General features: G+C 39.6%; 1 protein-coding gene across 8 annotated transcripts in view; it reads left to right on the forward strand.

Moving 5' to 3' along the window:
- Positions 1-13,690, forward strand: part of CDK14 (cyclin dependent kinase 14) — a 538,670-nt gene that overhangs the window by 181,938 nt on the left and 343,042 nt on the right. For 7 of the 8 annotated variants that reach the window (XM_050939609.1, XM_050939614.1, XM_050939613.1 and 4 more), the window contains one exon: positions 1,029-1,123. The exons of the other annotated variant lie outside the window; for it this stretch is intronic. In XM_050939609.1, the coding sequence (XP_050795566.1) occupies positions 1,029-1,123 (95 nt within the window). The remainder of the gene's footprint in view (positions 1-1,028; positions 1,124-13,690) is intronic. 8 annotated transcript variants of the gene reach the window in all.

A 13,690-nucleotide genomic window follows, 5' to 3' on the forward strand; every position in this document is an offset into this window, starting at 1 on the left:
TACAAAGAGACACAAAGGATATATATGTTATTGTTTTCATAGACTATTGTACTGAAATAATGAAGATTGCGATAAACATTGTTTGGTATTCTCCTGTTGCGTAGGCTCTGTTTAACAAAATGAAGATAAATGGTGCAATTTTACAAGACAGAGCCCTCTGCATAATTTTCCTTATTTTCAGCACTTTCAAATTAATCATTTTCTAGTGTATTTTTAAAGGTGCAATATGAACCTCTACTCTTCACAGCTCTAGTTATTGTCAGTTTTGTTAGGTTTGTGTAAAAGCTTAGGTTAGATTCCCAGCTGTTGCTAAAGCCAGTGGGGGGACTATGTTTGTTTGCACGAGCTGAAAATCTGACCCTTTGCTTTTTCACTGAACAAAGTACTGTAACTTGATTCAGTTATAGAAACTCAGGCAGCAGTCATTAAGACTAAGATTATAAAAAGCCATACTGCATACACACGCCATTAAAAGGCATGCTTTGACTGTGTATGCAAACCAAAGAATTTTAGGATCAATTCAGAAGTGAAATTCTGTCTTGGAGGGCCCATTCCATAAGATATTTATTTCTTCTGGGAGGTGCTCAGTGCCCTAAGTGCCATTTTCATCTAAGCAGGCCTATGTGATTACCTTGCCTATTTTATAGAGCAGATTAGAATCTTGAATTACATTTATTAAAACAGATTGGTTGAATTAGCTGGAAATGATCCACCTCCGCATTTAAAGTTTTGTATGCCAAAAGTGAAACACAAAGCTCTTGTGACTGAGAGCAAAATCCTTTTGATGGCTCCACTGATACAAGAATATGGTTGAAATAGGTAACCACAGTCTGGAGTGTTGAATGATGTTTATTTGATCAGCCTATCAAACATTCTACATTAGCTCTGCTGGATTCTTGCAGCCAATATTAAAAAAATTCAGATATAATCCCATCCGTTTCAGTAATGTCATTTAGTCTTTCATGGTTGAATCAAAGCAGTTAATTTTGGTGTTAATGCTGAAAGTTCCATCCTTTATTTTTATTTAGCCTACAAGCCCCAAGTTTGGAAAAGCAGACTCTTACGAAAAACTGGAAAAACTAGGGGAAGGATCTTATGCCACAGTGTACAAAGGGAAAAGCAAGTAAGTGGGTTTATTATTATTAAATATGGGGAAAGGGTTGGCAAATATTTTATAAACATGGGTCATGATCCTACAATTGGATGCAGAATCAATGCATTCATGTGCAATGCCATTGACTTCAGTGCTAGCGTACAGGTCGTCTTGCACTGATCTGAGTGAAGGATTGTAACATCAGATATTATAGTGCCTCTGTGCCAGGACATTTTAATATAGTTCTGCATTGTTTCTTTCTTAAATAGGATCTCAGAATCTTGTACACTTTATCAGTCAATGGGTTACTCCTTCAGTATTTTCTCAATATACACATGAAAAATCAATCTTTCCAAGTATTTCAGCTTGTTAGTTAGGAACATTTAGAAAACCTTCCATCTAATTTGATGTCTTCTGAGTTGCTTAGAACAATGGTAAACAAATATTGTAGTTTTTTTTCTTGTTCTTCTATATTTTTTTTGGGCTGAGATAGCTTAAGGTGTCCTAACATAATTTTGCACTGCTGTCAGTTCATTCACAAAAGCAGATATAGAAACCCACCCTCAAAAATCGAGGTAATATTTACCTATTTTTTTAAATATAAACTAGTGCATGGTATTTAAAGCAATTGCTGAGGAAAAGAATCCTTTTGGGACAGTAAATTTGCCTTGATTGTGAATAATGCTAAAAGCCTTTGAATTCATCAACTATAACCACATTCATTGTTATTTATTCTAGTTCATGTTTTGTCAGGGATCGTATCTTACCCTGAAGTAGTGCATTAATTTACAGTACTATGTATAAATGAATTTTAATAATACTACTAAAAAAGGAGCTCCTTGTGTATCTCTGAAAAGAACCTTATTCCAATGTATCATAGAGAAAGGACACTTTGGGCTTATCTATATAGAGCAGCAATGCACACTGAAGGTTTGATTTCTAAAATGTACCAACTAAAATAGCTAAATTAACTCATGCTAGGTAACTTTTAGATCACTTCAACGGGGTCTTCATGGATCGGTGTAGCATGCAACAGGCTGATGTGCTTCAGAAATCCACCCTGACAGTGAGCATTGCTACTCTATGCAACCAAGCCCCAGTGTTTCCCATCAGAAACGAGCCTCAGTTTCATTTAATTCAGATGACAGAATGACTACTGAAAGGAAGAAAGATAGCAGATATGTTAACATTGTATGCCTAATTTAATGGAATATGTAGTACTGCAAATAGTGCAAAATTAATCTTGTAGTGAATAGATAAATTTTTTTGTAGAGAATCAAAACGAGGCTGATGTCATCTCTCGGTAGCTTTTAGACTAACAGGAACAAAAACTTTTGACTGGCTTGAGTAGCAAAGTCCATAGAATTATTTCTAAACATAAAATAAGTATGCACTTACCAAGTATATTCCTTGTGACATAATCGTGAAGAGGAGACCCAGCTTTTTCTTCCCTATCAGGCAGTAGAAATTTTGCTATATCCATTAAATATTAGAAAGTGCATTAAGTATTTGGAAGTCTAGTTACTCTATATTACTAACTGTTTAATTACACTCTTTAATAAATACCAGACATATTTTCAGTAAATAGAATAAGTTTCAGCCTTGTAGCTTATCACTCAAAATACCCAGTAAAATCATAGCTTTAAAATGAGTGTCTAGCTGTAGTTATACCATACAAATTGATTTCCAATTATTCTGAATTAAAGAAACATTTACTGGACATGTTCCCTTAAATCCGTATAGCTGACCTAAAATTCATTTACAAAAATCTGATTCATTCAGTGATGAGCTGTGAATGTGTTTATAAACTCAGATTGGTTAGAAATATTCTATTTGTTTTAATGGAGTGGACCTGCAGATTTGTTATAAATACTTCATTGATTTTAATGGAGGCTGTATTGAACTTTTAACAAATCTTCATGGCTTCTCCATTGTAATCAACAGCAAATTAGTAATATATTTGAATTCCAGAATCCGAATAATGAATTTTAAACTGAACTTGTTAATAATAGGGCTCTCAATTAATTGCAGTTAACTCACATGATTAATTAAAAAAAATCATTGCAATTAAAAAAATTAATTGCAGTTTAATCACACTGTTAAACAATAAAATACCAATTGAAATTGAGTACTTTGGATTTTTTTTCTACATTTTCAAATATATTTATTTCAATTACAACACAATACAAAGTGTACAGTACTCACTTTATATTGTTTTTGCTACAAATATTTGCACTTTAAAAATGATAAAAGAAATAATATCTTTCAGTTCACCTTATTACAAGTACTGTAGTGCAATCTCTTTATCATGAAAATGCAACTTACAAATGTAGATTTTTTTTGTTATGTAACTGTACTCAAAAACAAAATAATGTAAAACTTTAGATCCTGCAAGTCCACTCAGTCCTACTTCTTGTTCAGCCAGTTGCTAAGACAAACAAGTCTGTTTACATTTATGGGAGATGATGCTGACTGCTTGTTTACAGTGTCACCAGAAAGTGAGAACAGGCATTCACATGGCACTTTTGTTGCCCATACTTCAAGCTATTTATGTGCCAGATATGCTAAACATTTTGTGTGCCCCTTCGTGCTTCGGCCATCATTCCAGAGGACATGCTTCCATGCTGATGATGCTTGTTAAAAAAATGTGTTAATTAAATTTTTGACTGAACTCCTTGGGGAGAATTGTATGTCTCTTGCTCTGTTTTACCTGCATTCTGCATATATTTCATGTTATAGCAATCTTGGATGATGACCCAGCACATGTTGTTTGTTTTAAGAACACTTCCACTGCAGATTTGACAAAATGCAAAGAAGGTACAAGGTATTTAACCCAAGATTTAAGAATGATTCAAGTATGTTCCAAAATCTGAGAGGGACGAGATGTGGAGTGTGCTTTCAGAAGTCTGATGTGGAAGCCACCAAAAGAAAAGAAAAGAAAAGCAACCTTCTGCTGCTGGCATCTGACTCAGATGATGAAAGTGAACATGCGTCAGTCTTCAGTGCTTTGGATTGTTATCGAGCAGAACCTGTCACCAGCATGGACACATGTCCCCTGAAATGGTAGTTGAAACAGGAAGGGACATATGAATCTTTAGTGCATCTGGCATGTAAATATCTTGCGACGCTGGCTACAACAGTGTCATGCGAACGCCTATTCTCACTTTCAGGTGACATTGTAAACAAGCGGGCAGCATTATCTCTTGCAAATGTAAACAAACTTGTTTGTGCTTTTCTTTGTTCCAGTTCTAGTCTCTTGCTAGAGGACAATCCATACTGATTCCTGCTCTGGTAACTTGGTGCTTTATGGGTTGAACAACAAATTGACTTTGTGATGTATGAACATCCCACTTACACACCCCTAATTCAAGTTTGTTCCATTCCATGGTTTAAAAAAAGCAGTGCTGTAGCTCATGGATCTTTTAAAATCTGTGAAGAATCAGCTTCCCATCTGTTGTTTCATTTCAAAATCCAGTGTTTTTCCATTAGAACAGAAGCCTGCTTGCTCTTTCATCTGTGTATCACGTTGCAGTGTTTCACACATTCACATAGAAGGTGTTGGGGATCCTGTCCCAGTGCCAATTTAAATTTACTGTATGGGGTGTAAAGTGAATCTGTTCATGCCTATTTGAGAGATGAACTTTTTAAAGCTCCAGTTCAAGAAAAAGGGCTAGATAAGTTCCTGGAGGATAGGTCCATCAATGGCGATCAGTAGGGCCCTACCAATTTCACGGCCGTGAAAAACATGTCACAGACCATGAAATAAGACCTGCCCTGTGAAATCTGATCTCCCCCATATCAGCCGGGCTAGGATGGGACAGGACTTCTCTCTCCTCATAACAGCTGTGCAGGGAAAAGATAAGACCCTCCCCCACAGGCAGCACAGAAGTGAGGGTATGCTCTGCACTGCTTCCCCCGTGGCTCTTGCCGGAGTTTGGGGCTCGCTAGTTCCAAGGCTTCCGCCTGTTCCCACACACAGCCCCTGCGGGGGCTACAGCTCCCTCACCCACATGGCTTCTGCCTGGGCTGCTGCCTGCCCCCCGCCCCACGGGTCCTGCCAGGGCTGGGGGCTGCCCAGGCTCCTGCTGGGGCTTGGGGCTTCCACCCCCTACAGCTCTTGCCCGGACTCTGGGCATTCGAGCTTGGGGCTGCTGCCCCCTTCCTTTCCCCTCCCCCCGCCCCCGGTGGCTTCTGTTGGGGTTGGGGCACCTGGACTCCAGCCGGGACTAGGGGCTTCCAACCCCCTGCAGCTCCTGCCTGGGCTCAGGGACCTGGGCTGGGGCTGCCACCCCCTGCAGCTCCAGCCCCTGGAGCTCCTGCCCAGTCTCACGGCTCAGGACTTCCACCCTGTGGCTCCTGCCATGGCTGGGGCACCATTTTTCAAACTGGCCGAGGCCCCTGGGCATGGGCCCCATGGGCCTATGTGTTAATCCACCACTGGCCCTGACCGGCAGCTAGGAGCCCCCGGCTGTGGCACTCCAAGCAGCACTGGGGCGATTGGACCTACCTCCACCTCCGGGAATCTGCTCCAACACAGAAGTGAGTATGGCGATCCTGCAACGCCCCTACAAGAGCTTTAGGACCCCCTCCCCACAATCCTCTTTTGGATCAGGGCCTCCACGGTTACTGCACCATGAAATTTCAGATATAAACATCTGAAATCATGAAACTGACTAATTTTAAGACCCTGCGGCTGTGAAATTGACCAAGGAGAGCTATGAATTTGGTAGGGTCCTAGCTGTTAGCCAAGATGGTCAAGGATACAACCCCAAGATTGTGGCAACCCTTTACCTCCGACTGCCAGAAATCTGGAGGGGAAGATGAAAGGATCACTTCAACTCCTGTGTTCTGTACACTCTCCCTGAAGCTCTGATACTGGTCACTGTTTGACACAAGATACTGGGCTAGATGGGCCATTGCTCTGACCCAGTTTATAAGTTTTTTGGTTACCCAAAGACTAATAGCGCACATCTGGTTCAAGAGACTGAAACTTGAGTGGCTTCTGTTAAAGGAGGATATTAATTTAATTGGCATCACAGAAACATGGTTGAAAGATGATGATCAATGGGACACAGTAATACCAGGGTACAAAATCTATGGAATGACAGAGTATATTGTGCTGTAGAGAGAGTGCCACTATATATGAAAGAAAGCATACAGTCAAATATAGTAAAAGCCTCAAATGAATCAAACTGTTCAATAGAATCTCTGTGCTTGAATCATAATAGTATAATAGGAATATATTATCGACTACCTGATCAGGATGGTGACCTTGACTGTGGATGCTCAGGGAGATCAGAGAGAGTACAAAATCAGAAAACCCAACAATAATGGGGATTTCAGTTGTACCCAGATTGCCTGAGAACATGTCACCTCAGGCTGAGATGGAGAGAGAAAATTTCTAGACACATTAATGACTGTTTCTTGAAACAGCTAGTTGTGAAATCCACGAGGGGAGAAGAAATTCTTGATTTAGTCATAAGTGGAGCACAAGGTCAAGTCCCAGAGGTGAATATAGCCGAACCACTCAGTAATAGTGACCATAGTGTAATTCAGGGGTAGGCAACCTATGGCACGGGTGTCGAAGTCAGCACACGAGCTGATTTTCAGTGGCACTCACACTGCCCGGGTCCTGGCCACCAGTCTGGGGGGCTCTGCATTTTAATTTAATTTTAAATGAAGCTTCTTAAACATTTTAAAAGCCTTATTTACTTTACATACAACAGTAGTTTAGTTATATATTATAGACTTATAGAAAGAGACCTTTTAAAGACATTAAAATGTATCACTGGCATGCGAAACCTTAAATTAGAATAAATAAATGAAGACTTGGCACACCACTTCTGAAAGGTTGCCAACCCCTGTGTAATTTAAATATAACAGCATTGGAAAATGATGAGTATTCCGAATTGCGCCTCTCATGGATCAATAACATCATTGGAAAATGGGAGGAAAATGCCAAAGAAACCCACTACACTAGCATTTAACTTCAACAAGGGGAAGTACACAAAAAATGAGGGGGCTAGTTAAACAGAAATTTAAAATAAATTGTCAAAAGTGAAATATCTGCAAGCTGCATGGCAACTTTTAAAAAACACCATAATAGAGGCTCACACTATATGTATACCCTAAATTAAAAAAACATAAGAGGATAAAAAAAGCCAAAAAACCACCATAGCTAAACTGAGTGAAAGAGGCAATTAGGGGCAAAAAGACATCCTTTAAAAATTGGGAGTCAGTTCCTAATGAGGAAGATAGAAACTCTGGCAAGTCAAGTGTAAAAGTATAATGAGGAAGGCCAAAAAAAAATTTCCAGAGCAACTAGCAAGAGACTTACAAAATATATATTTTTTGCTATTAATTTTTAAGTCCATCAGAAGTGGGAAGACTGCTAAACAATCAGTGGGGCCACTTTATGATCAAGGTGCTAAAGGAGCATCCAAAGGAGACAAGGTCATTGTGGACATGCTAAACGAATTCTATGCATTGGTCTTCACTGCAAAGGATGTGAAGGCATTTCCCACATCTAAGCCGTTCTTTTCAGGGGACATATCTGAGGAGCTGTCCCAGATTGAGGCATCAATAGCAGAGGTTTCGGAACAAATTGATAAATTAAGTAGTAATCGATCATGAGCACAAGATGGTATTCACAAAGGAATTCTGAAGGAACTCAGCTATGAAATTTCAGAACATTAATTGTGGTATGTAACCTTCAGCTTAAATCAGCCTCTGTACCAAATGACTGGTGGATAACCAATGTGATGCTGATTTTTAAAAAGGGCTCCAGAGGCAATCCTGGCATTACAGGCCAGTAAACTTAACTTCAGTACCAGGCAAACTGGTTGAAACTATGATAAAGAACAGATTTATCAGAAAGGTAGATGAACACAGTATGTTGAAGAGTCAACATGGCTTTTGTAATGGGAAATCATTCTTCATCAGTCTATTAGTATTCACTGAGAGGGTCAACAAACATATAGACAAGGGTGAAAGGGTGATCCAGTAGATATCGTATATTTGAACTTTCAGAAGGCCTTTGACAAGGTTGTTTATCATAGGTTCTTAAGCAAAGTAAGCAGTCATGGGATAAGAGGGAAGGTCCTCTCATGGATCAATAACTGTTTAAAAGACAGGAAACAAAAGTAGGTATAAATGGTTGGCATTCACAATGGAAAAAGATAAATAACAGAATCCCCCAAGGATCTATACTGGGACCAGTGGTGGTTAACATATTCATAAATGATCTGGAAAAAGGAGTAAATGGTGAGGTGGCAAAGTCTGTAGACGATACAAAATTACTCAGAATAGTTAAGTTTCAAAGTAGACTGCAAAGAGTTACAAAGGGATCTCACAAAACTGGGTGACCGAGGAATAAAATGACAAATGAAATTCAATGTTGATAAATGCAAAGTAATGCACACTGGTAAACATAATCCCAACAATACTGTATCTTCAGCAGTGACTTAGATAATGACATAGTGTACACTTGCAAAGTTTGTGGACGATACCAAACTGGGAGGAGTTGCAAGTGCTTTGGAGGATAGGTTTAAAATTCAAAGCGATCTGGACAAACTGGAGAAACAGGCTGAAGTAAGTAAGATGAAATTCAATAAAGATAAATGCAATGTACTCTACTTAGGAAGGAATAATCAGTTACATGCATACAAAATGGGCAAAGACTGCCTAGCCAGGAAGATTGCAGAAACGGACATAGTAGATCACAAGCTAATATGAGTTAACAGTGTAACACTGTTGCAAAAAACCAAACATCATTCTGGAATGTATTAGCAGGCATATTGTAAGCAAAACACAAGAATTAATTCTTTCACTCTGTTCTGCGCTGATTAGTCCTCAACTGGACTATTGTGTCCAGTTCTGGGTGCCACATTTCAGGGAAGATACATTTCAGGACAAACTGAAGAAAGTCCAGAGAAGGGCAACAAAACTGATTAAAGGTCTAGAAAACATGACCTAGAAAAATTGGGTTTGTTTAGTCTGGAAAAGAGAAGACTGAGAGGGGACATAATAGTTTTCAAGTATGTAAAAGGTTGTTACAAGAAGCGAGAGGTAAAGTGACCTCTGAGGATAAGACAAGAAGCAATGGGCTTGAATTGCAGCAATGGCAGTTTAGGTTGGACATTAGGAAAAACTTCCTGTCAGGCTGGTTAAGCATTGGAATAAATTGCCTAGGGAGGTTGTGGAATCTTTGCCATTAGAGATTTTTAAGAGCAGGTTAGACAAACACCTGTCAGGGATGTTTAAAGCAAACATAAGGAAGTACTTTTTCACACAACACACAGTCAACCTGTCAGACTTGTTGACAGTGGATTTTGTGAAGGCCAAAAGTATAACTTGGTTAAAAAAAGCGTTGGACCTATCCTCTGTGAACTTATCTATCAGTGGCCATTAGCCAAGATGGTCAGGAAGGCAACCCCATGCTCTGAGCATCCCTAAACCTCTGACTGCTAGAAGCTGAGACTGGACGATAGGAGAATGGATCACTTGGTAAATTGCCAGTTCTGTTCATTTCTCTGAAGCATCTGGCACCAGCCATTGTTGGAAGATAGGAGACTGGGCTAGATGGACTATTGGTCTGACCCTGTAGGGCCATTCTTATGTTCTTTTAAAAAAAAAAAAAAAAAAAAAGAAAAAAAAAAAAGAAAAAAGGGAGGGGGTGGGGGCAAGACAGTTTAACCACGCTTGGAAATAAATTTAGTCGAGTTTTACAAACCTGAAGCTGAGATTCTAGTGTGAAGCAAACTAATGCAGATCACGTTTCTCTGGTAAATTTTGTATTTGACATTGCGCGGTTGGCTCAAATGCTTTCTAAAGTGTATTATTCCAGCATCCAATACTGTGCCAAGGACTACACAGCAAATAGGAAGAGACAGTTCTTTCTGCAATGCACTTTTCTAAGACCTGATATTGGAAAAATTACATACATACATAATGTTACACACATGAGCAGCCCCTGCATTTTGTGGTGTGGGTGGCAAATAGGGTGACCAGACATCCTGATAAAATTGAGACGGTCACGATATCTGGGTGGTTGTCCCGTGTCCCAGTTTGTCCCAATATTTTGCTCCACCGGCAGCACTTGACTTTTTTTTTTCCCTTTTTCTTCTGCCGGTGGACCCGCCCCCCCCATGTGTCCCGATATTTTCTTAATCTCTTCTGGTCACCCTAGTGGCAAACATTAAGAAAAGGTGTTTGTGTGAAAAGGAGAGAGAGGAATGAAAGATGACTCCCAGGTTATGGGGCCTGGGCACAGGGAGAATGACAGTGTTATCAATAACATAAGATAGGCAAAGTAGAGAAGGTTTAGGAGGAACATGGAGTTATAGCTACATTACCATTGCCCTTCCTTCCCACCCCACAAGTCATTAGCTCAGTTAGCCCTTACCTTACAGGCATGTATGACTTTACAAATGTTAAAACACTCTTTTCTTTGCGTTTAAGGTCACATTGTGCTGTTTTAACATCTCACCTTGATTGGGAACAGGTTTTGGGTTAAAGTGCTAATGCTGAAAATGATTTGGGAAATAATGTACACTGTGTCAATTGACTCTTAAGAAAATTGGTGATTATACTTTAAGTCCATCAGTAAGACCCAATCTAATATTGCAGGTTGTATTTGTTTTCCGTTGTGCTCCCATACTGCCAGTGTTACAGCTCCACAGCATTTTCAGCAAAGACGTCTATAGCAAAAGGTTCAGAAATGCCAATTGTAATTAAAATGGGAACAAAGCTTATAGGTGTGACAGTATATTCATGTATAATGCTTCTCACACTGAATTTTCAGATTGCTCTCTTGAGGAGAGTGAGTGCTGCTTAGCTGTAAACAAAAAAGTCATGCAATTTTTTGCATCTCTACTCTCCATGCTGTTTTCATTTTCTTTTTGTTGCTTGCTTCTTGATCCTTCCCCCACCAGTTCTTTCATGTTTTAAAAAATATAAAATTCTCCCCACTTTTCGAGTCCTCTGTCAATATAAGTATTTTTATTTTGAAACCAACTGCATTTGTCCCCCCACTACCTTTTGAAAAACCTCCCAAGTGGGGTGTTCTCACCTGCCTCTTTTGCTGTCTTTAGGAAAGTCCCAAACCTCTTTGCTCCCCTCCAATCCAACTACTGGCATCCCTGAGTCTCTTTTGTCACAATAAGAATTCCACAGGCCCAGTCAGTTTTCTTTCAATGAGCTACAGGTTCTCTTGGGATCCCCTTTCATTGGATGGACTCCAGCCTTCAGATTCTCAGTCATTCATAAGACTTTGCACAGCCCCTGCCCTTAGGGTCCACTGTCTTTGCGCCCTCCCCGCCTTTCCACTGTAAATCATTCTAATATCTATCCTTTCTATGGTCCCCATCCTGTAATGAGCCCTGTGTGAGTGGACCCTGCGCCCATAAGGAGCACTGCTGCTTTTATTGAGGCTCCATTGAGGGGCACAGGGCCCACCTACATGGAGCCCATTGCAGAATTGTGGCTTACATGAAATGACTGCGTCTGTTCTTCAGTGCAGCGCCTGGGGGCAATAATCCAGGTCAATTTTTCTTCCCTGTTTTTTTCAGAAATGGAGCAAAATACAAGAAGTGCATTATTGCATCATGTGTTAATATATTAAATACACTAAATACATTGTGGAACCACAAACTTTAAAAACAAAAACTGCTTGAACTCTGAAGACACATTGCATTCTAAGTTATCAATATGCACCGCCCAAAAGCTTGAGACGTTGATTACAAATTAGTTTTCTGACCCTGCATGGACTGGCTGGGATGCCATTATTAACACTGACAAAAGAGGAGCCCAACGTAAGATTTCTGAGACTACTTCAAGTTTTCCAGCCTGTTGCAGCTCTGATTTAACAGTCAACTTTAGAAATTTTTTAAGAAATGCAGCATTCTGCGACAAATTCCTCTTCCTTATATGGAGAAAATTTGCTCAGATTGTTGTGAATTTAGTAGCTTGTGACCCTGTGTTAAGAGAGTGGCTGAAGCAGTGTGGTTTGTTTGACTTTTTGAGTTCCTTAGTTGTCATGTTTTGCCTTTCCAGAGGTAAAGCCCTTTGTTAATTTTGATATTTAGTATAAGTTTTGGATTCATGAAGAGCAGTGCACTCAGTAGCTCCCTGACCCTCACCTATAAACTTCAGTGGGAGTTGCTGGAAGCACAGCATAACTGAAAATCAGGTCAGTTATTTTGTTAAATATGGGCTTAAGAGCCTAGTTTTAGTCAAAAAAATTGTTCCCAACTTTTGCCTCTAGCGTATTTTACACTTTACAAGTTTCCCAATGTTGCTTGTTAAAATTACCTCCTTTTCCCCCTTTAAATCCTTGTCCTGATTCTAAAATGGTGAGGGGAATTTAATAATAATAATAATAAAAGCAAAGACCAAGCTCACAATCTGCAAAATCTACATACTGTATAAGAGCCGAAGTTAGCTAATACCACCCCTTCGCTAAAATTTGTGTAGCATGCATTCTAAATCAGCAGCTAGGGAAAACTGTGCCCATATTTGTAACATGGAATTTACAGCAGGCCAGTGGGGCCAAACCTTGCCTTCCTGCTAAAACACCTTACTTCACTGTGCAGAGATAGGGCAGTAACTCAGCAAAATTAGGTTACGGGCTAGTCTGGATGACTGATATCTCCTTCCTTAACTAAGTACTGTTGATCCAAGGCTACAAAGGATTGTGAGGCCTGTAAGGTATTTTTCTAGGAACAGAGGAGAGAGACAGACACAAGCTAGCTTGCTATTAAACTGGTTGACGTACCTACTTGCTTGGGAGGGCAGTTATTTTCTGCAGAAATAGCAGAACAACCATTTGTTGCTCAACTGGCCTTTGCTCAAATAGGTCAATATATTTTGCTGAGTTCATATGTTAGTCTTCACACTCAGAGCTGGAGATTCTTGTCCTGCACATTCACCACTTACTTTTTGTCTCTACTAGTAACTAACTTATTGTTTGCTGTATAAAGTCCTGTCTGAACTCCTGCTTACCCTGACATGTTGGCTGGAATCTAGAATCGCACTCTGAGTTGAATGTTGCTAAAAACAACCTGTGATAGATCTGCTGATAATACCACAGAAGAATGATGCAGGTGTCATCTCATTTCTGTGTGACTAATGTTGTGAACATTTTCAGTTTTGCTTCTAATCAGCTAGGCTAAATTTACTGAAAACAGAAAAGGTGCGTTGTGTTGTGTTTTTTGGCTGAAGAAAGCAAGGATCAGTACAATTAAACTGGATTCTGCAGGCAAGTTCACTTTCACCATCTTGTCTGTTTTATCTTCTCCTGATTCCTTCCCTGAGTTTTCTTTAGTGTTCAAGTACACTTTGCATTTCCTTAACTTCTACTTAGTTCAGTTAGTATTAGATGCAACGTAAGGACTATGGATAAAATTTTCACAAGTGCTTACGGCCCATTTACTGTCAGTTGGACTTAAGCCACTTAAGAAGCCTAGGTACTTTTTGAAAATATTACTGTTTGATTGTATTTGACTGAAAATACAGGTTAGCACAACAAATGCTTTCTCTGATATCTTCCTTCTGTAAACTACATACATGGAAATTTTAGAAGAGGCCATCTTTGAAAAT

Source organism: Gopherus flavomarginatus, chromosome 2 (genome assembly GCF_025201925.1).
Source record: "Gopherus flavomarginatus isolate rGopFla2 chromosome 2, rGopFla2.mat.asm, whole genome shotgun sequence".
NCBI lineage: Eukaryota > Metazoa > Chordata > Testudines > Testudinidae > Gopherus > Gopherus flavomarginatus.